The 23,339-nt window shown below is 40.5% G+C and overlaps 2 protein-coding genes across 3 annotated transcripts; both read right to left on the bottom strand.

The window, feature by feature from the left end:
• Positions 1-2,624: 2,624 nt before the first annotated feature.
• On the bottom strand, positions 2,625-15,990 carry LOC120562646 (C-type lectin domain family 4 member A-like). 2 transcript variants are annotated; one of them, XM_039806470.1, is made up of 8 exons: positions 15,737-15,990; positions 15,155-15,247; positions 14,668-14,790; positions 14,336-14,490; positions 14,004-14,113; positions 11,747-11,843; positions 4,566-4,658; positions 2,625-2,870 (listed from the first exon to the last, which is right to left on the bottom strand). In XM_039806470.1, exons 1-8 carry the CDS (start codon positions 15,807-15,809, stop codon positions 2,820-2,822), a joined length of 795 nt encoding a protein of 264 aa, XP_039662404.1. In that variant the 5' UTR covers positions 15,810-15,990; the 3' UTR covers positions 2,625-2,819. The 2 variants fall into 2 exon arrangements, with proteins under 2 accessions (XP_039662404.1, XP_039662405.1); XM_039806471.1 differs by having other exon boundaries at positions 14,336-14,487; positions 15,737-15,985.
• Positions 15,991-19,392: 3,402 nt separating this feature from the next.
• Positions 19,393-21,569, bottom strand: LOC120562644 (E3 ubiquitin/ISG15 ligase TRIM25-like). The gene has a single exon (XM_039806468.1). The coding sequence runs from the start codon at positions 21,236-21,238 to the stop codon at positions 19,580-19,582; it is 1,659 nt and encodes a 552-aa protein (XP_039662402.1). The 5' UTR covers positions 21,239-21,569; the 3' UTR covers positions 19,393-19,579.
• Between the last annotated feature and the right edge of the window lie 1,770 nt (positions 21,570-23,339).

Below are 23,339 nucleotides of genomic sequence, written 5' to 3'. Positions count from 1 at the left end.
AATGGACGACGGCGAGGCGTGAACCGCCGAAGTCCATTAATACCTGACAATGGACACCTCAAAGGGCATTAACCCGCTTATACCATGGTCACTTGCTAAATAACATATTTTTAAAACATTAGTTCATATTTTAATTAGTTTTACAATCGAAATCTAAAGTTTATCCAAACAATAACTCCGTTTCCCTGGTTACGCCTGACGGTTTGACTAATACCTGGAACAATCATTCCCATCCATCAGGTTCTTATGCAATGCAAACGTTGTTCTCTCCTCCGTTCATAACTCTGTTCGCTATCAGAAACAACAACCGGAACATCCGAGCTAGCAAGCTACATGCTGAAAATGGCAAGTTTTGAGGAACATTTAGGTAGTGCAAAAAGGCTGGCCTGCTATGTTCTTTCAGGGATATGATTGTAAAGATTTTCATAGAATATAGCCTGCTGTGGGTTTTCTTTTTCAGGGCCTTTTTCCTCTGACGTATTATCTGGCCCTATTCTTTTAGGGGACCCTTAAGACATCAACGTCCATCTTTTGGGTTTCCTGGACAAATTATGAGACATATGGACTTACAGTAGGGATATTTAGAGATATTTAGTCGTTCTTAGAAGGGTAAAAAGCACACAATAATCAGGAAACTTTGCCCAGAAGAGGTGTGTTAAAATAAATAATTAAAATGAAGTATGTTATAGAGAGAGAGAGAGAGAGAGAGAGAGAGAAAAGAAAAAAAAAAAAAACTGAGACTGATTGCAGATGTGTTTGTCATGCGAGTCTCATTGTGGCCAGACATAGCTGGTGTGCAGCTCCATCTCACACATCCAATAGTATCGTTCCTGACAGTTGCCCCAGAGCAATGAGACTCGGTTATTATATGCACAACTGTACTGCCCTTTTCTCCAAAGCTCTGGGTCATTCCAGCTTCTACAAAACAACACAGAACAGTTTTTGGTTAAATTGGTGAGGGTGAAACAGTGCAGGAGAGTTGGGACTTTGAATGTTTGTATATTGTATATATATTGTTAACATTGTGATAGACTGGTGGCCTGTCCAGGTTTCTTCCTGCCTTTCGCTCCAGGCAATTACGTAAGCGTTTTCTTTAATGATTTGCAGGTCAAAAGACATCTGAATGAAATCAGGTATTTGGATGTGTAGGTGACACAAAACTGTTACTTCAAATAGATTTCAGTGACTAAATGCCAGTGTGTAATTAGGACATACTTCACAATGTAATATGTTTATGTCAATGTGCTAAAGAATCACTGTTGATAAATAAGGATCATAATTTTCTTCAAAAATCCTTACCTATAAAGATTTGAGCTTTCATCCACCCATGCAAAAAAAGTCCTCAAGCCGATCCATATGTTGCGATCACCTCCCAACCAATGGACAAATCTCTGTTGGAAGTTGGAAGTGTAGTTGAAATACTTCACCCATCATCCACATCCAACATAAGTGAATTGGCTGCAGGGTAATATTAGTATAGGTTTACATAAGAAATATTACATATACCTCTTCTGCTTCATCATTCAAGATCACCAAATGAGATCCTTTGCTTGCACAATCTTGTTTGGCACACTCCCAGTTGCTTGTCAAAGAGGATGGTTGGTAACATGAGGACATGTACGTCCGCCATCCCGGTGGACAGAATGGGGTGTTTGTTTCTGATCAGGAACAAGAACAGGACAGGATACATCAGGACAAGAAGTGATGGGACAAGACAGGTCAAGAAAGGACAATACGGGACAGAAAACAAAGCTCAAAACAACGCAAGATATCAAATTAGGACCGGGGAGGATTAGACCAGACCAAACAGGGCAGAATAGTATGAGTGAGGACAGTTCAAGATGTGGTAAAAGCGAAATAGAACAAGACAGAACAGAACCGAATAGTGTTTGAGAGCCCGAGACAGGTTAAACCATTACATGTCTGTAAAAAAAAAATGTGTCAATCCACCAGGTAGATGTTGAGATATTTTACAGAATAACAATTTTGACCAGTTGGGGGCACTACAGGAAATGTCAGGGGCCCACCAAAGTCAGATGGATTTATCCATCGAACGTCTGACAAAAGTTTCACCATAATCGATTCAGTAAACTGGACCTAAGTATTGGACTGGCAGATTGACTGAGTCATGCCACTAGTATAGCTACAATATATATGAATTAATAAAGGTTTTTGGAAAAGAAACTCACTGACCCACTTGAAGTTTCTTTATCTGATTTTGTTGTTCAGTGATTACTGAACAAAATGTTGGCCAATTCAACAGGTAGATGTTGAGATACTTTAAGGGATGAGTGAAAACTTTGATCATCTGGTAGTGCTACAGGAAAAGTCAGGGGACCACCAAAGTCGAATGTCTGACAAAAATGTAATCATAATCTATTTGGTACATATCAAGATATTTCAATTTTGATTGAAGTGGTGGACTGACAGATTGACAGTTGAGTCATGCTGAGTCATGCTCTAACATCTATGAATCAATCAAGTGTTCAGGCAGTTGTTCTTGTCCTGTAAGTCTTTATTTTTATTTGCCAATTGGTCTTTCTCTTGAACACATTGACAGGTCGGATTCGAACCCACGCCACTGCAGGACTCAGCCAACATGGGGTGAACGCTCTTACTGGGTGAGCCAAAGTCCGCCTTTGGAACACATCGTTGTCTCTCTTGATCACATTGATCTCTCTCTCGAACCAGTTTGTCTTTCTCTCGATCCAGTTGGTCTGTCTTTCGAAGCAGTTGGTCTCTCTCTCGAACCAGTTGGTCTCTCTCTCGAACCAGTTGGTCTCTCTCTAAAATCAGGACTCTGATGTCACTATCTGACATCATGGTGGCGTTGCCAGTGGAGACGTTGTAGGACCCGACAGAACACCCAACTAGAAGAGATAACATAAGAAGTTTCACACTTCAAGGAATAGTTCAGTGTTTTGGGGAAATACACATATTAAAGGAATACTTCACCCTCATAATAAACATTTGCATATCAATTACTCACAGAGTGTTGCCTTGAATTCGTGAAGAAAAACTTAATTTTGGAATGGAGAATCAAAAAAACAAAAACAAAAAAGGTCTTGATGAATTGAAGTATAAGAGGGACACGTTTAACAACAGCAAAACTATATTAACACAAGCGTTTACAAACTCTCACACAACTGGTGCAGTAAAATCCAAGTCTGGTCTATCCAGTAAAATGCTCAGTCCTTCCCGAACACACACGCACTTTCGTAAAAACCTTAATATTAACAACCCTTCCATATAAATAGTCTCCCATCCGGCACAGACATGGTACTTATGCAGATTCGTAGTACGCCTGCACACGTTTCTTAGATGCATAGTGGACACAAATTCAAGGCAGAACTCATGGAGTAATAAATATACAAATGTTAATTTTAAGGGTAAAGTTTTCCTTTAACGTCATTACATATACACTGCCATGCACAACTGACAGGCTGAGAAAGTCATTTGTCCTCAGGGCCATACAACGCTACAATGCTTCATAAAAGGGAAGAGGAGAGCTAGACTTCTCTGTGTAGTCTGCCTCTCCTCCCTCTCCACCACTTCCACTACCTCCTATAGCAACAGTTATGTACTGACTGTCCACTGGCCCACTGTTTACTGCCTACACTATATTAGCCCATATGCACATCCCCTCCCTCCCTCGTTCCCCCAGCCTGGACTGAGGTCTGACTTAATACTTGAACAATGGCTGTAACCCTATTACTTCAAACCTCTAATATTAACTGTGGATTTGTGTCTATCCTACTGTCTACTTTATTCCCATATAATGCCCATTTTTAATGCTGTCTTTTTTTTTTTACTTCATCCTTGTACTGCTATATAGTTTTTATATTACTATGTCTACATTCCTTGCACTATTGGACTTATTTGCAACACACACTCTAATACCACGCAGCATCTCACCACCCCCCCTCCCCCAGAACATCTTCCCATAGAGCACCTTACCTGCCCTGTCACTGCAAGATCCTCATGCTTATACATCCCTTAGTACATTCATGTGGATTTCTTATTCAATTCAATTTTATTTATAGTATCAAATCATAACAAGAGTTATCTTGAGACACTTTACAGATAGAGTAGGTCTAGACCACACTCTATAATTTACAAAGCCCCAACAATTCCAGTGATTCCCCCAAGAGCAAGCATTAGCAGTGGCTAATGCGACAGTGGCGAGGAAAAACTCCCTTTTTAGGAAGAAACCCCGGACAGACCCAGGCTTTTGTAGGCGGTGTCTGACGGTGCCGGTTGGGGATGTGATTTAGTATCTTTTTCTTTTATTGTCCATATTATTCATCTATCTATCTATCTATCTATCTATCTATTAGATCACACCGGCTGTGGGTTTGACACAGTTGTTAAGTTATTTTAGGATGGAAAATTAGGTTTCTTGTAAATTTCTGGGGGAAGATTTGTTGATGTGTCTAACATGCCGCCCACAACAGGATATAAATATATACACTATATTTACAAGTCTGGAGAGAAGACTCACTTCCTAATGTTCTTCAACTGGTGTTTTTTGTGGTGTGATGAGGAAGGTGGGGGCTGATACTCACCGGCTTGAAGTCGAAATAAAACATTGAGAGTGAACTGCATGATGCACAGCAGGCCCACACTGACTCCGACAGCCATGTAGACTTTTGACCATCCTACAGGGACAACACACACACACACACACATAGTAAATATTACTAGTGAAAATGAGACTGATTTGTAAGCTAGGGACTCTCCACAGCATCAAAGTACATAAGACGACATTTTCAACATTTCATAGTTATATCTTAAAGTGCTTTAACAAATTAACCCATAAACACACATAACTAAATAAAAGCAATAGTACCAGATGGCATACAACGCATTATATACATATTGTTCCTACAGGTGTCTTTACATAATAAATTAATATGATTAAAAAAGGGTCAGAGACCATGCCAACACCCTCCTGCAGGTAAAAACACACACATATCACTCACCATAATTATATTATTAACAGGGGGAAAATGCTGTTGTTCTGGCTACAGTAAGCCCTTCAATATTTTACCTCAAACATACAAATTTATAATTTCACCTTTTGTTTGATCTCTGTGGATAATACATTTTATATTAGCACTCTTCCAACTCTGTGTTTTATCATTGTGTGTTACTATTCAATAATAGCAACCAACACAAACTTACAGATGAAGTGTTGCGGAAGAGATGACACCTTCATCTGCTAAGAGGAAGTGGTTATATTTAAAGATTTCTATTAAAGTTACTAAACAATATCACTGATGTAATATCAGCTGTAAATCTTGTATTTGATTACTTTTACTGTATTTTGCTGCACCTAATCTTTAACTTTCACACTAAACAATTCAAAGGAGCCTCTGTAAATGAGCATAATCATTAAAGACAGATGCATATATAATAAATATTCATATGCAGATTTTCTATGAAAAACTCACTAGAGAGGTTGTCTTTGAACCAAAGTGTGACTAGTTGTAAATGGAAAAGATAACATGTGACCTGATGTGTAAGTCAGGGACTCTCCACGGCGTCGTTTTTTTTTAAGAAGTCTCTTAAAAGATTTGGCATTTTATAAACACAATATATACAAAATAAGCACAGAAACACACCTGAATAAATTGCAGGTCTATTTATATGTGGATAGTTTCATTACATGCAAAAATAGAACAATGTTTAAATAAGCTGCACTTCTCAAAGGAAGCCTGCAAACTAAAAATTGAAAAAATCAAATAAACATGAAATGCTTTACCTTGATTAAAATGTACAAACTGCCTCTCTAATGTAAAAATGTACAGGGTCAGAGGTCACACCAAAGCCAGAAACAGAAAGTGCTGTAGAAAGAACGGTGAAATTACAAAAAAATAAATACTTTAACTTACTTAAAGTATGACGATTGTCTATTTGCTCCTCTCTATGTCTACTTTCATCAGCTGGTGAGTTGACATAGTGCACTCTCTCCATTCTTCTTACAGTGAAGTGAAGTCTTGAGCCAACAGTTATTTGTCCTATAGATTGTCTCTGTAATTGTAGCCTGGTAGTCTGGTGTTCACATGTGTGTGTGTTTGGGCGGTATGAATTCATCGTTGTCTATTTATGCCAACTGATTATGATGCAATGCAACAGTGATCTGCCCATGCAAAACTTAGACGACAACACACAAGACAGAGTTGATTAAACCAATAAAATCATTGGTATTCACCTTACTGATATAAGATATTTTTAATTATTTGGTGCTATCGATGGGCGTCGATGGGCCAGTCATGAAGAATTAGGAGTAACATTTCCCAACCATTTCTCGGGGTATGAGTGTTGGCCTGATGGTCTGCCTTCCACAAAATGAAAAGAACATAGGGTTTCAGCCACATACGCCGGTCCTCATCGCTGGATGGCGGAGGATAAAGATAAAAAGCTGCGCCTCAACATTCTGCCCTGGTTTTCCCATGGACAACACAGTATTGTTGCAAGGATACCCGTCTTTTAATCCACTTGTTATGACAGACCCGCACCGAACACATAATGCTGGACATCTTCACTAAAATAGCTAATGCCGGATGCCTGGGTGGCTCACCTGGTGAAGCAGGCGCCCATATATATAGAGGTTTACCCTCGACGCGGCGGCTGCGGGTTAGACTCCGCCCTGCGTGTCGTTCCCCCTCTCTCTCCCCTTTCATGTCTTCAGCTGTCCTATATAAATAAAGGCCTAAAATGCCCAAAAGATAATCTTGAAAATAGCTAATGTGCCAATGTACTGCAATGGACAGAGTTGCTCCACCAGAAGTTCGAAGACAAAACGGAACAAACATGGCACCCCCAAACGTGGTGCTATTTATGTGTCTGGTTTATTGATAAGACACAGCAGAAGGTAGAAGAACTTGCTACTCAGCATCAGCAGGTTCCCTCACTACGGAGCCCCCCTGGTCCCACTTTGTCAAAAAAAATTAATTATAACTATCTCGTGGCCTCAAGATACTATCTCGTGGCCACGAGTTAGATAGTATCTCGAGGCCACGAGTTACTATCTCTTGGCTACGAGTTACTATCTCGTATCTCGTGGCCACGAGTTACTATCTCGTATCTCGAGACCACGAGATAGTATCTTGAGGCCACAAGATAGTTATAATTAATTTTTTTTGACAAAGTGGGACCAGGGGGGCTCCGTACCTCACAGAAAATTCTGGGAGAAAAAGACGATGCAATAACTCATGTCAATTAACATGTGATCACTGATCAAATTAGCTGCAAACACCACAGCTAATTGTTGGAGCAGATGCCGAGGCGTTAAACCAATATGAGGTTGACATTTGTGGTTGTTATTTAAATGTATTGGATGGATTGACAAGATATTTTGTACTAGGGATGCAATTGGTGTTTTTTTTTTCCAATGTTGATTAATCCGTCGATTATTTTCTCGTTTAGTTGATTGGTATATCAAATGTCAGAAAATGGTGAAAAATGTCCATAGCCCAAGATGATGTCCTCAAATGTCTTGTTTTGTCCACAACGCAAAGATATTTAGTTTACTGTAACAGAGGAGAGAAGAAACTAGAAAATATTCACATTTAACAAGTTGGAATCAGAGGATTTTGACAACTTTTTCTTACTTAGATCTACGAGGTTCCACTTCCGGGATTGCTCCGTTGCCGCTGGAAATTTGGCTATCTTCCACTTTCTTTGTGTTGGAATTTTAAACTCTGGTGGATTTCTGAGGACTATGGTTAACTGCTCCTCAGATCTCTGCAGGGTAAATCCAGACAGCTAGCTAGACTATCTGTCCAATCTGAGTTTTCTGTTGCACGACTAAAACAACTTTTGAACGTACACATGTTCGACCCAAGACGATTGTGATTGATTTAAAGAAATGCCAATAAACCAGAGCACGTTTTTCTCCCATCCAGGAATCTGTGTGGACTAGCCAGACCCTCCTTCGCAGCGCTATGGAGGAAGGTCTGACAATGCTGGACTAGATTATGCATGAACTCCTGGCCCGAGGCCAGATAAAGAGAGGCTTACTTTTTCTTAAAGGATTACTCAAACCCATAATCAAAAAAGTTGAACAAGTCGATGTTTTTATAGGTGGACACATGTCTGTCTTTCTCACAGCTCACAGACAGTGTATTAGAAAGCCCAGCAGCGCCTACAACTGTTGAGGAAAAGTAGAGCTTTTAGTGTCAGCAAGTTACTGGTCACTCATTGAATCCATACTCACTTTCAATATCTCAGCCTGGTACAATGCCCTCACCATCCAACACAAAACAAAACTTGCATGGATAATCGATCAGGCCAGCAACATAAATGGTAGGGCTGGGCGATATGGAGAAAATCAGATATCACGATATTCTTGTCCTAATATCTCGATGTCGATATTGTTGCGATATTATAGGGTTGACAATTGGTGCTTATAAAAAATATCTTCACAATGAGATTTAAGATAAATAATCTTCAATAATGTGGATATAATGACTAAGTGGGTAAAGGTAATAATAATAGAAGAGCTAGAACAGTCTGGTAACACAGAAAAGGACATCACTTTACTGTAATGCAGCCTTTAAAACCAGGAAAAGACAACACTTAAGCCATTTACGATATTACGATATACAAAATCTAAGACGATATCTATTCTCATATCACGATATCAATATAATATCGATATATTACCCAGCCCTAATAAATGGCTACCTCCAAACCCCCCTAACAGAACTCCACACCCGGTCAGTACTCAGGAAAGTCACTACAACCACACAGGATCTCACCCGCCCCCTTCACCAATCCTTTCAGTTACTGCCATCAGGTCGACGCTTCAGATTCCCATTTGCAATGAAAAACATATATTTAAACGCACCGTTGTGACGAAAAGAGAGCTGAGCCAGAAGGCAAAGCTCTCGATCTACCGGTCAGTTTTCGTTCCTACCCTCACCTATGGTCATGAAGGCTGGATCATGACCGAAAGAACGAGATCCAGGGTACAAGCGGCCGAAATGGGTTTCCTTAGGAGGGTGGCTGGCATCTCCCTTAGAGATAGGGTGAGAAGCTCAGTCATCCGTGAGGAGCTCGGAGTAGAGCTGCTGCTCCTTTGCGTCGAAAGGAGCCAGTTGAGGTGGTTCGGGCATCTGGTAAGGATGCCCCCTGGGCGCCTCCCTAGGGAGGGGTTCCAGGCACGTCCAGCTGGGAGGAGGCCTCGGGGAAGACCAAGGACTAGGTGGAGGGATTATATCTCCAACCTGGCCTGGGAACGCCTCGGGATCCCCCAGTCGGAGCTGGTTAATGTTGCTCGGGAAAGGGAAGTTTGGGGTCCCCTGCTGGAGCTGCTCCCCCCGCGACCCGACACCGGATAAGCGGACGAAGATGGATGGAACATATATTTAAAAATCCTTCATCCCCACTGCCATCACCACACAGAACAGCCATACATAGACAACATACAACAGCTCCATGCAGGCTTTTTTTTAAACTGTTTTTGCATTTTGCACAGTTTGTTTGTATTGTCAATCATTTTACTCTGTTTCTAAATGTATCGTTTATGTTCTTATATGTCATTTATGTAATTTGAGCCTACCCTATCAAAGACAAATTTCTGTCAATCGTGACAGACAAAGTTTTCTTATCTTGGCTATTTATTTAATAGTTGACAACAAATCGATTAATCTATGCAGCTCCATTTGGTGCAAACATTTGTGTTACCTTCAGGATGAATTGTAATAACTTTGGTGATCCACTGAGTTATCATCAGATCAACATTTCAATTTGTCCAATACTTTGGTTTAAAACCAAATACCATCAAAACTACAACATTCCCATCAGCCTGAGCTGTACTTTAAATGTTTACACATGTTCATATTAAACTGAGATGCCTTTAGTCTTGTTTATACAGTTATATACAATAATACAAATAAGCAGTACTGGTCAGCTTTGGCTGCTATTGGTTTTGTTTTAATTTTTGAAGAGATATGGAAATGAAATACAGATTTAAACATTATTTTGTTGACTCTTTGACATCCCATGTGGTACCAATATTATTTAAAGTTCTGCCCTGTTAGTAAGTGCATACAAATGAATACTTCAAGAACACAAGTTACTCATTTTTGCACACAATTATTATATTGTTGCCTGTGTGAACTTTCTGTGCTTTATCAAATACAAAACCAATTCAAAAATTCAACACCAAAGTGAGTTCTAAAATACAACTTTTACCTTTTTATATATCTGTGTTTGGGCCTTACAGAACTGACTATTAACTGACTCACAAACACATTTAGCTGCATGTTGACTGAGATGTAGGCTGTCACTCACTGACTGCATGTACCCAAACAGGATGTTGTCATGGCTGAAAATAAAATCCTTTTGAAGGAAGAAAGAGCATCTCCTCACCTACTGCAAAAATACATCAGCTATATGTGCATCACCTTCATGATACAGAGACTGAAAGTTGTATGCTGAAGTATTGAACTCTTCAGCAAAGTATTTCTTTAAACACTGTAATGGGATTACCAAAATTGTGCATTTCACCAGATATTTTATTAAAGGGGTGATAGAATGCAAAACTGATTTTACCCTGTCATAGTTGAATAACGACAGTTCGGTGGGTAAATAGGACATACATAGAAGCTCAAAATCCCATTGACACCCCTTTACTATGAAAATCTCATATTTTGAAACTGCCGCTGAAAACGGGCAAATCTCAACAAAGCTGGAAGTTGACGTCAACCTCCCAAGACCTGTAACTTTGTCACGCCCATGGGTGTATTAAGAGAACAGTCACGCCCCAACATTTACATAGGCTACACAACTGACCTGAGATCAGGTAGTTTTCTGAATCTAGCTAGGTCACGCAGATCTCTGCTATTCCATTACAAAATTCACTTCTGAAACTTTTTTATGCAAGAAATCAACTATGTAAAGCTCAAATATGGGCCGCTTTACGAAAATGGATGGCTAATTGCAAATTTTGTCCGACTGTGTGTCAGAGTTCAGCGCCGGTGCTGCCTGTGTTGCTGCCTCGCCGCCCGGCCTCCCTTCCTTCACAGACCCCGGCCTGCTATGAGGTACTTGGAGCTCCGTCACGACTGGCAGCCCACAGCACTCCATACCTGCTGTCGAGTTTCCATGTAGTTTGCTCAAACCAATCAGCACATAGCTCATTCTGAATATTCATGAGCATACCATATTTGGAAGAAAAGCTCTTGTTCCAAATAGAGCCATATTCACAGGGTAGGTAATTTTCTTTTTCTTTTTTTTCTCTCTCTCAACTGTCTATATGAATGTTGTTCGGACAGACCTGCCCCCACTGCTAAAAAAAAATCCTAAAGGAAACACCAACACTAACCTAAAGGAAGCCTTAACGGTTTATTGTCTGATATCTAATGGTTTGAATGGGGAGGATATGGGTGGTTTTGGTGTGATGGAGAGCTTTTGTCTTTTGTCTGTCAGTATGCATGTATGTTTGAGATGTATGTTTTTTTTGAGGTCCCCTCAAGTAGTTTTGTTAACTGTCTTGTCTAATTGTGAATGTACTGTATATTTTTGTCTTTAAGGACCCCCTCGAAAACGAGATGCTACATCTCAAGGGGTTATTCCTAATAAAAGAATTTCAAATCTTTTAAAAGATGATCAAGAACTCTTTCTACTAACATTTCTTTATCAGCCAGAGGCAAAACACAACATCACATAGTTAATACAACAGTCATACAAAGCACACATAAAATGGTATTCAGCAGAGCAGCTTCTTCTCACACACCCAGTAGTGTTGTTCATTGCAGTCGGAAAGGACCCACTTCATAGTGCCGGTATAGGTGCAGTTCAAACGCTGATCAACTGGCTGCCGAATCCTGTCACTACAAAACATTAACATTTCACATCATCTGGAACATACCACAGAAAATTAAAATAATAACTTGATTATGGTTTGGGTGATTTTGGCACCTTTTTTTTGACAGATGGACATTTCCTGTTTCAACAAAGCTCTGATCACTCTGATTTTTATTTTTTATTTTCCTCGATCAATTGTCAAAGCACAATGTTGCAGTTTGTCTCTCTCTTTGTCATATCTGTTATAGCTTTAAAGCTGCTCGTATCAATATTTTCTTAGATTAACAATTAATGATAGCACCTCCCACTGAACACTTCCTACCCAGCTGGACTCTAACAAAGTAAGAGACTAGCTGTTAAACATAGTGGAGCACTTAGCTACCAAAGAGCCTGTTTTTTTCCCCCTGGAGACCAAACCAGAGCTAAAAGGAGAGTGAATATTAAACTGAAACACAATACAAAGTGAATGCTAATATTGCTCCATATCTGTGGATGTGTAATACTGTATAAGCAACATGTTTGCCATATCAACGTTTACAGCATGTTGCGTTCAGTGTCAGCCAAACATCTGATATGTGTTTACCTCACCTGACAATCTGCCTTCTGTAACTATATGCAGGGTCAAACTGACAGAACATATAGCTTGGAACTTGTGAAGTTGTTCCACCAATTGTCCAGTGAATATGACCGCCTGAACAACAGTAATGTGAACGTGAATTAATTATTTACTCAAGTAATGAACTGAACAGGAGAGCATCTCAAAGCATTTTCTCAAAGTTGGTGTGGCCTCAGCCCAGGACTTCATGCGTAATCTAGTCTAGCACTGCCAGACCTTCCTCCACATCGCTGCGGAGGAGGGTCTGGCTAGTCCTCACAGCATTCTGGGATGGGAGAAAAACATACTCTGGTTTATTGGCATTTCTTTAAACCAATCACAATCGTCTTGGGCGTTGCTAAGCGCCGAAAGGAGCAACGGAGCCTCTGCAAAATAGCCTCGGGAAGGAACTTGTTTTGGTGGAACATGTGTACGTTCAAAGGTTGTTTTAGTCGTGCCACAGAAAACTCAGATTGGACAGATAGTCTAGCTAGCTGTCTGGATTTACCCTGCAGAGATCTGAGGAGCAGTTAACCATAGTCCTCAGAAATCCACAAGAGTTTAAAATTACAACACAAAGAAAGCAGAAGGTAATGGACATCTGGCCAAAAATAAGGACATCTGGCGCAATTTCTGGCAGCACCGGAGCAATCCCGGAAGTGGAACGTCATAGATATAGGCTATGCATAATCTAATATGCACAGGAATGGGGTTTTGATACATCATGGTAATCACGTTATTAAAGTGATGGTTCGGAGTAATTTCACACTAGGGTCCTTTGCACCATGACCTCGCGCCAAACACCCCCCCAGAAGCTTTTTTCACCTGGGTCTAACATTGGGAGAGTTAGTGTAGAGTAAGCGTTGCCGAAATGAGGTACAACAAGGTTACAAATTACAATAGGTTATGTACTCATAAAACGATGGATTGGAAAGTTTGTAAGTACACCAGAAGTTTATGTAAATAACACTTGCCTGCTGGCTTCTGCTCTCTGCTGTTGTTGTTGCTGCTGTAAGTTGAGTGCTTAGGGCCGTCTACAAATTACAACACCGAAAAGAGATGCAACAAAAATATTTTTTAATTTAACTTCTTTTTTTAAGTAAGTGCTGTAGTATAACTAGCAGGAGACAAGTAATAATTGAGGTAAGTTTGGAGACATTACCTTATTTAATCATTAAATTAATAAATATTTTTGTTGTATCTCTTTTCAGTGTAGTAATTTGTAGATGTCCCTAAGCACTCGTCTAACTGCAGGTAGCAGCAGCAGCAGCAGCAGCAACAACAGAGAGCAGAAGAGAGCAGGCAAGTGTTCATAAACTTCTGGTGTACTTACAAACTTTCCAATCCATCATTTTATGAGTACATAACCTATTTGTACTACTGTAGACGTTTGGTATCATTTCGGGCATTATTAGTGGGGTCATTTACGAGATACAAACGTGGGTCCATTAGTCCCTGCGCTAAGCTATTCAGCTTCTAACTCTCCCAATGTTAGACCCAGGTGAAAAAAGCTTCTGGGGGGGTATTTGGCTCGAGGTCATGGTGCAAAGGACCCTAGGGTGAATAGATTTAACCATTCAAAAAGCCTTACGTATTAGTCACTTTGCTTCCGTCCACCCACGTCCACGAATCCAACCGAACATTTCGTTGAGCCCTCAAGCCGATCCACGCGACTTGACTTCCAAAACCACGGACAGCATCCTGTTGGGAGGGATTTGTGATAAAGATTTGATTTGAATATGCTTCATCAAAGGTGGTTGATGAGGTCAGTTCAATTCATAGGATAGCTCAAGATAAGAAAAGGATATATTTAGCCTCGCATTGAAATTGTAAGGCCTTCGCGAAAAACAACTTGCTTTAATAGTGCCTGGCTGGATGCAGGAGAATGTAGCAGAAATGGATTTTAATAAAAAGCATCAATACCTCTTCCTTTGTATCATTTAAAACCACGAGGTGAGCTCCTCTCGCCTCACAGTCGAACTGGGCATTCTGCCAGGTCTTTGTCACAGTAGAAACATAGTAACAGCTGGACATGTATAGCCTCCATCCCTGCGGACAGCCTTGGGGTTTTTGTTCTGCTTGTAAACAGGACAGGACATACAGAGACAAGGCACAACAAGACAGGAGAGAAGATTATGGCGGGACAGGAACCGACAGAGGGAAATTCCTTTCAAGAAAATGGAAAGAAAATATGCACAGAAATTGACAAAAAATAAAAATAAAAAGCCAAGTTGGCTCTGAAAAAGAACACTCACCCATTTCACAAAGCCTCATTTTCAGGCTCTCTCTTTCAGTTTGAAGCTTCATTATCTGATCTTGTTGTTGGACGAGCTGGTCCTTCAACATCTCAAAATCTCCGATCTGGTCGTTACATCCAACTTAGAAGAAAAAGAAAGATGTTCCTCGTTTCGGTCAGAGCTTACAGCACACTCACTTTAAAAAACTTTGCATTGAGCGAGTGAGAGAGAAATCAGATTATTTGAATGAGCAATACTGTGTTTTTCTTAACATTTACAACACGCGGAGGATGCTGTTGCTACACTTTTGCCGCCAGGTTTCACAAAACTTCATTGGAGGAGCAAAAGACCCCTAAATCATTGGATTCATTGCTGTGTTTGTTGTCTACATTGACACTTAATACAATTCATGTTGGAGATACCAGAGACTCGAATAAGTCCTGTACTCGAAGATGGTGCACTTTGCTTTCGCTGTGCCATTTGGCCGGTGCAAGCCCATACTCACTTCGATGGAGCCAAAGAGAAATATTGAGAGCAGACTGAATGATGCAGAGCAGACCGAAGCTGACACCGACAACCCTGTAGACTTTTGACCCTCCTACAGGGACAATACACACACACACACGTTGGAAATGTTACAAACAAATGAACCCATAAACACACATAACTTAATAAAAACATCAGTCACAGACGGCATACATCCCAATATCTTTCTTTCAGGTGTCTTTACATAATGATACAATGTTTTGAATACCATAATATAATGGTGGTGATGGCACAGTGATATGACACATGCCTTTGGTGTGGGAGACTTGGGTTCAATTCCCACTGCGATACATCAACCAATGTGTCCCTGAGCAAGACACTTAACCCCTAGTTGCTCCAGAGACGTGCAACCTCTGGCATATATAGAAATTGTAAGTCGCTTTAGATAAAAGTGTCAGCTAAATGACATGACATGTAATGTAATAATATTTGCTTGTATTTGAGGGTCAGAGGCTACAGCAATAGTTTCAGAACCAAATACTGAAAATACACACACAAGAAATAAAAGCTCATTAGTAAAAAAACTAAACAATGTTCTGACCTGAATGGACATTTTCTCTCTTCTCCAAAATACTCCTCTCTCCAGTTACTTGTGAATTGATGTAGTCTGCCATGTCTATTCTTTTGACAGTTGAACCATCTGTTAGAGATGGCTACAAAATCTACTTACTTATAACCACCATCTGCCTTTCCATAGATGGGCACTGATTAATCAATCTGATTACACACACCCTGTAGATTGATCCATCAGTGGCCATCTATGGCAACTAATTTCACAATGACAGTTGTGTCACCAAACCACAGCAAAAAAAAAATCAAAAAAATATCACATCAGTGATTGAATGAGAACCAAACATTCTGTGTTTTTGAGGCTTTTTTCCTCTGACGCAGAGGAAGTAACACATGTAATGCCTGTTTTTCAAGAGAATTAAAAAAGCAGAACTCTGGGGTTAACTTCAGATTTGCTGTAAACAATGGGAAAAAGATTAACCAGTTTTGCAATAATCACTTTTTTGACCGACAACAAAGACACAGCTTATTGACATCAGGTCAAATGTATTTCTACTGTACAGTATAGCACATTTTAAACAACATAAGATGACAAAAGTGCATGAATAAAACAGGTAAACAACAGACAACAAAAACACACATATATATATATATATATATATATATATATATATATATATATATATATATATATATATATATATATATATATCTCCAGCCAGAGATCAAGATAAAATCAATGAACTAATAAACAAACATTGTAAAAGGCCAGTAAGTATTTAGCCTGGAAATCCAGACCCAAATCCGAAAGATTAAGGGTCTGGCATTGAGTAATGAAAATGGCCCAACTCGAGGGGCGGCACCAAGCATATGCATTTGAAAATCTCACTGCACGCAATTGAATAACACTACGACCAATCACAATACACGGGGTGACGTATCCAGAGCCCCATACGCTTAGCTACCAGCGGAGCTAACTGGTAGATTAAACTCTTGCCGTATCCTGTCGGCAAAACAGCAAAAACGTCCTTCTTGCAAAGGACCGATTTGAGCGCCGTCTTCTGTTCCTCACCCGCCAAGTCTAAATCGTTCATTGTAGCGGCCAAAGCCGTTTCAAACAACTGGTGTTCATCCGTAGCCATCTTGCAATGTTTACTAATGACTTCGACATCGCAGCTCTGTCGTCATCTGTTTAGCTCGCCTCTGGCCCGCCTATATCAGATACACCGATGTGATTGGTGCAGCTCGGCTACAAGGGCATAGTTAATGAGCATCATTACTGAATGCCAGTGACTCGCTGAGCAAATTCAAATTGTGTTCTCGCGAGAACTCTGGATTTCCAGGGTAGTTAGTATTGGCAATGGGGAGCCTGAGAAGGAAGGCAAGTAGGGGGTTGTAAAGTCTGTTTCGAAATAAGCTGTCAAGTTTTGGAATCGTTCGCCGCCCCAGTGGTAAGAGAAAAGTAACTTAAAGCAACTATAATGCATAAAAGGTTTTGAGCACAATTGTGTTGATTAAGAGGTTTGTCCTACTCAGGCTCCACCTCATTGCCTGCCCACACTAGGTTTTCTGTCTATTGCAAATGCAAAAGGTCTTCCAAGAGTGACTTCACAGATGTCACGTCCATATTGTCTTAAAGTGACAAGTGATGTCTGGAAATTGCAGAGCAATTATGGTTTACAATTTTAATCTGAGGCCAATGTCTTTGAAACGCCTATTAATAATGGGACAATACACAATTATTAGAATTTAACATTCAATTGTGCAGCAAAGCTTTATGCAAGCCCAAACAACTTTATTTCAAAGTCAAGATATCAAATAAGGCTCCATTTTGGGAATCAGGTATAAAATGATGAACATGATATCTCACACGTATTATATCTTATATTTAAGTTGAAGTGATGGTGCAGCGATAAAAAACTTACCGTCTTGGGTTGTACTATTTTGGTCTGTAATATTTTCTTTTTTTAATTGAGTTCTAACTTTCTAAATCTAAATAGCCTAAGGAAAATGTAAGAGAAAAAAAACATGGTCCAAGCGGTTTAAGATATAAAGAAGCTGTGTTCTCACTAAATACAAACATACAGTGAATGCCTATTCAGCAAACGCACATTTAAAACAACTCCTTGATACCCCAAAATGATTTTGATTTCTTATGACAGATGACAACTGGTTGAATCACAATAAACTGATCAGTGAAACAGCGTTCAAGAAAACATGAAAATGGTATTATGCAATGCCATTTGGTGCAGAACGAAACTTTACAAAGGGAAGTTTTATCTTAAGAAAAGTGCTAAGTTGCTATTTGTAAGAGGGAATGGAAACACTGCTGTATGACTGAGCACAGAGATGCATATCCTCCACCCACACAACAGCACACACACTCACACCATGCAGACCATGCATCTCAGTGAAAGCCTCAGTAACTGAGTGCCAGTGTGTTGCCTCTGCCATTTTTAACTTGTGCTGTGGCCCTCGTGTTCATCTTTAGCGTAACCTTTCAGAATGACTTGGCTTACTGGACCGACGGTGCTGTTGTTGGTGACTTTGTATGTGTTCTGTGCTCAGGAAAAAGGTCAGTAGACTGCTTTGTATATGTGGGCTTCACAAATTCTTTGTTTTCTTGATATAGCTGGTCTAGCTTGTAAAAATCTAATTGTTGTCTGTTACAGTAGTTGAAGGGAAACTAAGCTTAAAATGTTGAGTATAGTAAATAAAAAGCTTACAAAGTATCATATTGTGATTTAAAGCAGGGGTCTTCAACGTGTTTTAGGCCAAGGACCCCTTAGCTGAAAGAGAGACAGGGTAGGGACCCCCTAATACATAAAGTACATACAATTTATTAAACTGGACTAGATGGATGAAATTAATGGATCTTTTAATGTTAAACATACATGTGGAAAGCACAGTGAATCCTTAAGCTTAACTGTATGGCTAACATAGTGGCTACCTTACCTATAGTAAGCTTAACTTCAATGTATAAATCAAATGTTTTTTTTCACAAATAGGCCACTTTATCTTTGCTTTTAATATTTTAAATTCATATTAATGTATATTTTCAGACGTTTTAATTTTTGAAAAAATAAATGTTTTTTTGACATAATTTGGCAGCCCCATGCACATACTCTGAGGACCCCCTAGGGGTCACGGACCCCCTGTTGAAAATCTTTGATTTAAAGGTTTTTGTAACACTTTCTTAATGTGTCTAGCAATTAAAGTTGCCTTACCAAGAGAGCACATTATATACATTTTATTCTTGATTTATTTATAGTAATTGCATGTTTTTGTACAAGATGATGTGTGGGTTTACACTGCATAGGGTAAATGCTTTAATGGATGACCTGTGTGCGATGCTCAGCTGAAACATGCAGGCGAGAGTAGAACTATGGTTGAAAATGACTGCAGTGTAGATTTGCTTGGTACGGTCTCTGCCAAATAAGCATGGAAATAAACAAATGCATATTGAGGGATGCATCCAAAGCTAAAAACATTTTGGCTTTATGAAATATTTGCAGACAAAAACCTCAGTGCAGCAGCTTATACCGCAGCATTCACCTTCATTCACTCAATTCATTCCTTATTACACATAACCTATTGGGCTTTTAAATTATTTAAGAATGAAAAAAAACAAAGATCAATTAGAAGTTGCTCTATTTATTGTTAACTTTTTTTTTTTTTTTTGGGGATTCTCTGCAGCACATAAAGTGATGCACAATTTTACAGTTTGTGCTAAAAAACAAACTCAAGGAAGAAGACATCACAGTCAACCTGCCCATCTTGTTAGATTGACACAAAGAACACAGTGCAACATGAGGCAAACTTATTTAAAAACAAAAAGAATAAGAATATCACCTATTTTTTTTTTAGCTCCATTCTACTTCAGCTCACACAACTCAGCAGTGTCTCCGACCCAATAAACCCAAAATCCAGCATAGAGCGGCTGAGTGAACGTGGTCTGGACTTTGTGAAGGAGAGTCATGGTTTCAGAGACGCTGTAGAAGGACAGAGTCCCTGCCTTGTGATCCAGGTACACTCCAACTCTGGAGGATTGTGGGCCTGAGAGTGAACTTCTGATATTATTATGTCTGAAATTATAACCGATGTCGAAACATCCTAATGCCCAAGACTTGTCATTGTTACCAAATCCGCTTTCACTCCCTGTTCTGCTTATATCCTTGTATGCAACGGCTACTGAAATGCCTCCACTGCTCCTCTCCACCTCCCAGTAACAACGTCCAGTCAGACTCTCGCTACCGAGGACCTGAAGCCAGTCAGTGAATCTGTCTGCGTGGCTGCAATACAATTCCTTTTCTCTCATTACTGTTGCTTTTCGGTTCTCTTCAGATAGCGACAGCCCTGCGTTAACTGTGTTGGCATCCAGTGTGATTTGACGGTAATATTGTAGGAACTCATCTCTGGTCTCGGGCTCTGGTTGTGGCAGTAAAACATCTACCTCACTCACTTTTTGCGAGATCTTCAGACATTTCCCGAAGAGAATGTCTTGTAGTTCATCTCGGGCCTCTGACACAGCCGCTATCACATCTTCAAAGTATTGCAGAGGGTGAATATGTAATCTGGGGGAGTCTGTAGATTCACTTAGATGTGACAGCGAAAGGTAATTATGTAGAAATTGGATGTGGTTGTCGGTGTGTGTGAGTTGCTCCAGCTCGGCGTCCTTCTTCCTCAGCTCAGCGATCTCCTCCTCCAGCTTCTCCTGAAGCTCTTTGGCCCGGCTAACTTCGGTTTTCTGCTGGGATCGGATTTCTTCCGTCACCGCGGAGCTTCTTTTCTCGACGAGACCGACGAGCTCGGTGAAAATCTTCTCGCTGGCCCTCACTGCTTCATCAGCGGAGCGATTGATAGCCTCCATCTCTTGCTGAAGCACTTTGACATCTTTCTCTCTGTCCTGGATTCTGTGCTGGATTTTGTGCCGACTCACCCCGAGCTCCCTCCTCTTCTCATTCCTTTCCACTGCAGCTGAGACTGTGTCGTGGTCTTTGTGTTCATCCATGGAGCACAAAACGCATATGGTCTGCTGATCGTTGCGGCAGAAAATCTTCATCACCTCGTCGTGGCGAGAGCAATACTTCTCCTGGAGATATTTGGAGGGTCCAACCAGCTTGTGTTTTTCAAAGGCAGGGGATTCATAGTGAGGCTGAAGGTGGAGCTCACAGTAAGAGACTCGACACATCAGGCAGGACTTGTGTGCTTTCAGCTTTCTCCCGGCGCAGAAATCACAAGGGACGTCTCCAGGAGCGGCATAGTAGTGATCAGCTGGAGCAACGTGAAGTCTCGTCTTCTTCGCCACTTTCACTAAATCAGCCAACAGGGAACTTATCACCAGGACAGGCCTCGGTGTGAAGGTCTGTTTGCACTGAGGGCAGCTGTAGATTTTCTTCGGATCCTCTTCATCCCAGCGGCTTTTAACACAGCTCATGCAGCAGCTGTGCCCGCAGGGAATAGTCACCGGATCCTTCAGTAGATCCAGACAGACAGAACAGCAGAGTTTCTCCTTGTCTAGCTGCAGCGCCATTTCACTTCCCAATAAACGTGGATATTAAAAAGACTCTCTGAGGAGGGAAGAGGGAGTGCTGGTCAGGTTTTGCTACATTCCAGTAAGAGGAGCGGTTTCAAGTCCTTGTTTACTCCGTGGTTTACAACGGAGCCTTGTTTGTATGTGAATGTTAAAAGAAACCAGATTCCCTTTGGAAGACAATGTTTAACTCGGTCCAAAGTTGGCAAATAAAACTCTGCTGGGGAGTGCAGCAGGAACATAGGATCAGTAATGATTGGTTGTCCTTTCATGGTATATCTTTATATCGTTTGTTTAATACGTACAAATATATTAAAGAGTAAAATCCACAAGTGGCGCTTTTCCTGAGGCTTGTGTTCCAGATTTTTTCTCAGCCAGGACCAAAAACTTCCTCATTGTCGGGTTGCCATTTGCCCCCCATCCCACACAGAAAACAGCTTACATGAATGCAACTTCAGACTAAATAATAAAGTTAAAACAAAACGGCAAATCAGTCTAACTTGCATAGTTGCTTGGTTATCAAACCTGCAAAAAGAAAAGAGAAACAATGTCTACGTACAGTGCCTTGCGAAAGTATTCGGCCCCCTTGAACTTTTCGACCTTTTGCCACATTTCAGGCCTCAAACATAAAGATATAAAACTGTAATTTTTTGTGAAGAATCAACAACAAGTGGGACACAATCATGAAGTGGAACGAAATTCATTGGATATTTCAAACCTTTTAAACAAATAAAAAACTGAAATATTGGGCGTGCAAAATTATTCAGCCCCCTTAAGTTAATACTTTGTTGCGCCACCTTTTGCTGCGATACAGCTGTAAGTCGCCTGGGGTATGTCTCTATCAGTTTTGCACATCGAGAGACTGACATTTTTGCCCATTCCTCCTTGCAAAACAGCTCGAGCTCAGTGAGGTTGGATGGAGAGCGGTTTGTGTAACAGCAGTTTTCAGTTCTTTCCACAGATTCTCGATTGGATTCAGGTCTGGACTTTGACTTGGCCATTCTAACACCTGGATATGTTTATTTGTGAACCATTCCATTGTAGATTTTGCTTTATGTTTTGGATCATTGTCTTGTTGGAAGACAAATCTCCGTCCCAGTCTCAGGTCTTTTGCAGACTCCATCAGGTTTTCTTCCAGAATGGTCCTGTATTTGGCTCCATCCATCTTCCCATCAATTTTAACCATCTTCCCTGTCCCTGCTGAAGAAAAGCAGGCCCAAACCATGATGCTGCCACCACCATGTTTGACAGTGGGGATTGTGCGTTCAGGGTGATGAGCTGTGTTGCTTTTACGCCAAACATAACGTTTTGCATTGTTGCCAAAAGTTCGATTTTGGTTTCATCTGACCACAGCACCTTCTTCCACATGTTTGGTGTGTCTCCCAGGTGGCTTTTGGCAAACTTTAAACGACACTTTTATGGATATCTTTAAGAAATGGCTTTCTTCTTGCCACTCTTCCATAAAGGCCAGATTTGTGCAGTATACGACTGATTGTTGTCCTATGGACAGAGTCTCCCACCTCAGCTGTAGATCTCTGCAGTTCATCCAGAGTGATCATGGGCCTCTTGACTGCATCTCTGATCAGTCTTCTCATTGTATGAGCTGAAAGTTTAGAGGGACGGCCGGGTCTTCGTAGATTTGTAGTGGTCTGATACTCCTTCCATTTCAATATTATCGCTTGCACAGTGCTCCTTGGGATGTTTAAAGCTTGGGAAATGTTTTTGTATCCAACCCGCTTTAAACTTCTCCACACCAGTATCTCGGACCTGCCTGGTGTGTTCCTTGTTCTTCATGATGCTCTCTGCGCTTTAAACGGACCTCTGAGACTATCACAGAGCAGGTGCATTTATACGGAGACTTGATTACACACAGCTGGATTCTATTTATCATCATTAGTCATTTAGGTCAACATTGGATCATTCAGAGATCCTCACTGAACTTCTGGAGAGAGTTTGCTGCACTGAAAGTAAAGGGGCTGAATAATTTTGCACGCCCACTTTTTCAGTTTTTTATTTGTTAAAAAAGTTTGAAATAGCCAATGAATTTCGTTCCACTTCATAATTGGGACCCACTTGTTGTTGATTCTTCACAAAAAATTAC

Source organism: Perca fluviatilis, chromosome 7, assembly GCF_010015445.1.
Source record: "Perca fluviatilis chromosome 7, GENO_Pfluv_1.0, whole genome shotgun sequence".
NCBI classification, from domain to species: domain Eukaryota; kingdom Metazoa; phylum Chordata; class Actinopteri; order Perciformes; family Percidae; genus Perca; species Perca fluviatilis.
The sequence above is the reverse complement of the archived record's forward strand: the minus strand, read 5'-3'. Positions and strand labels throughout refer to the sequence as shown.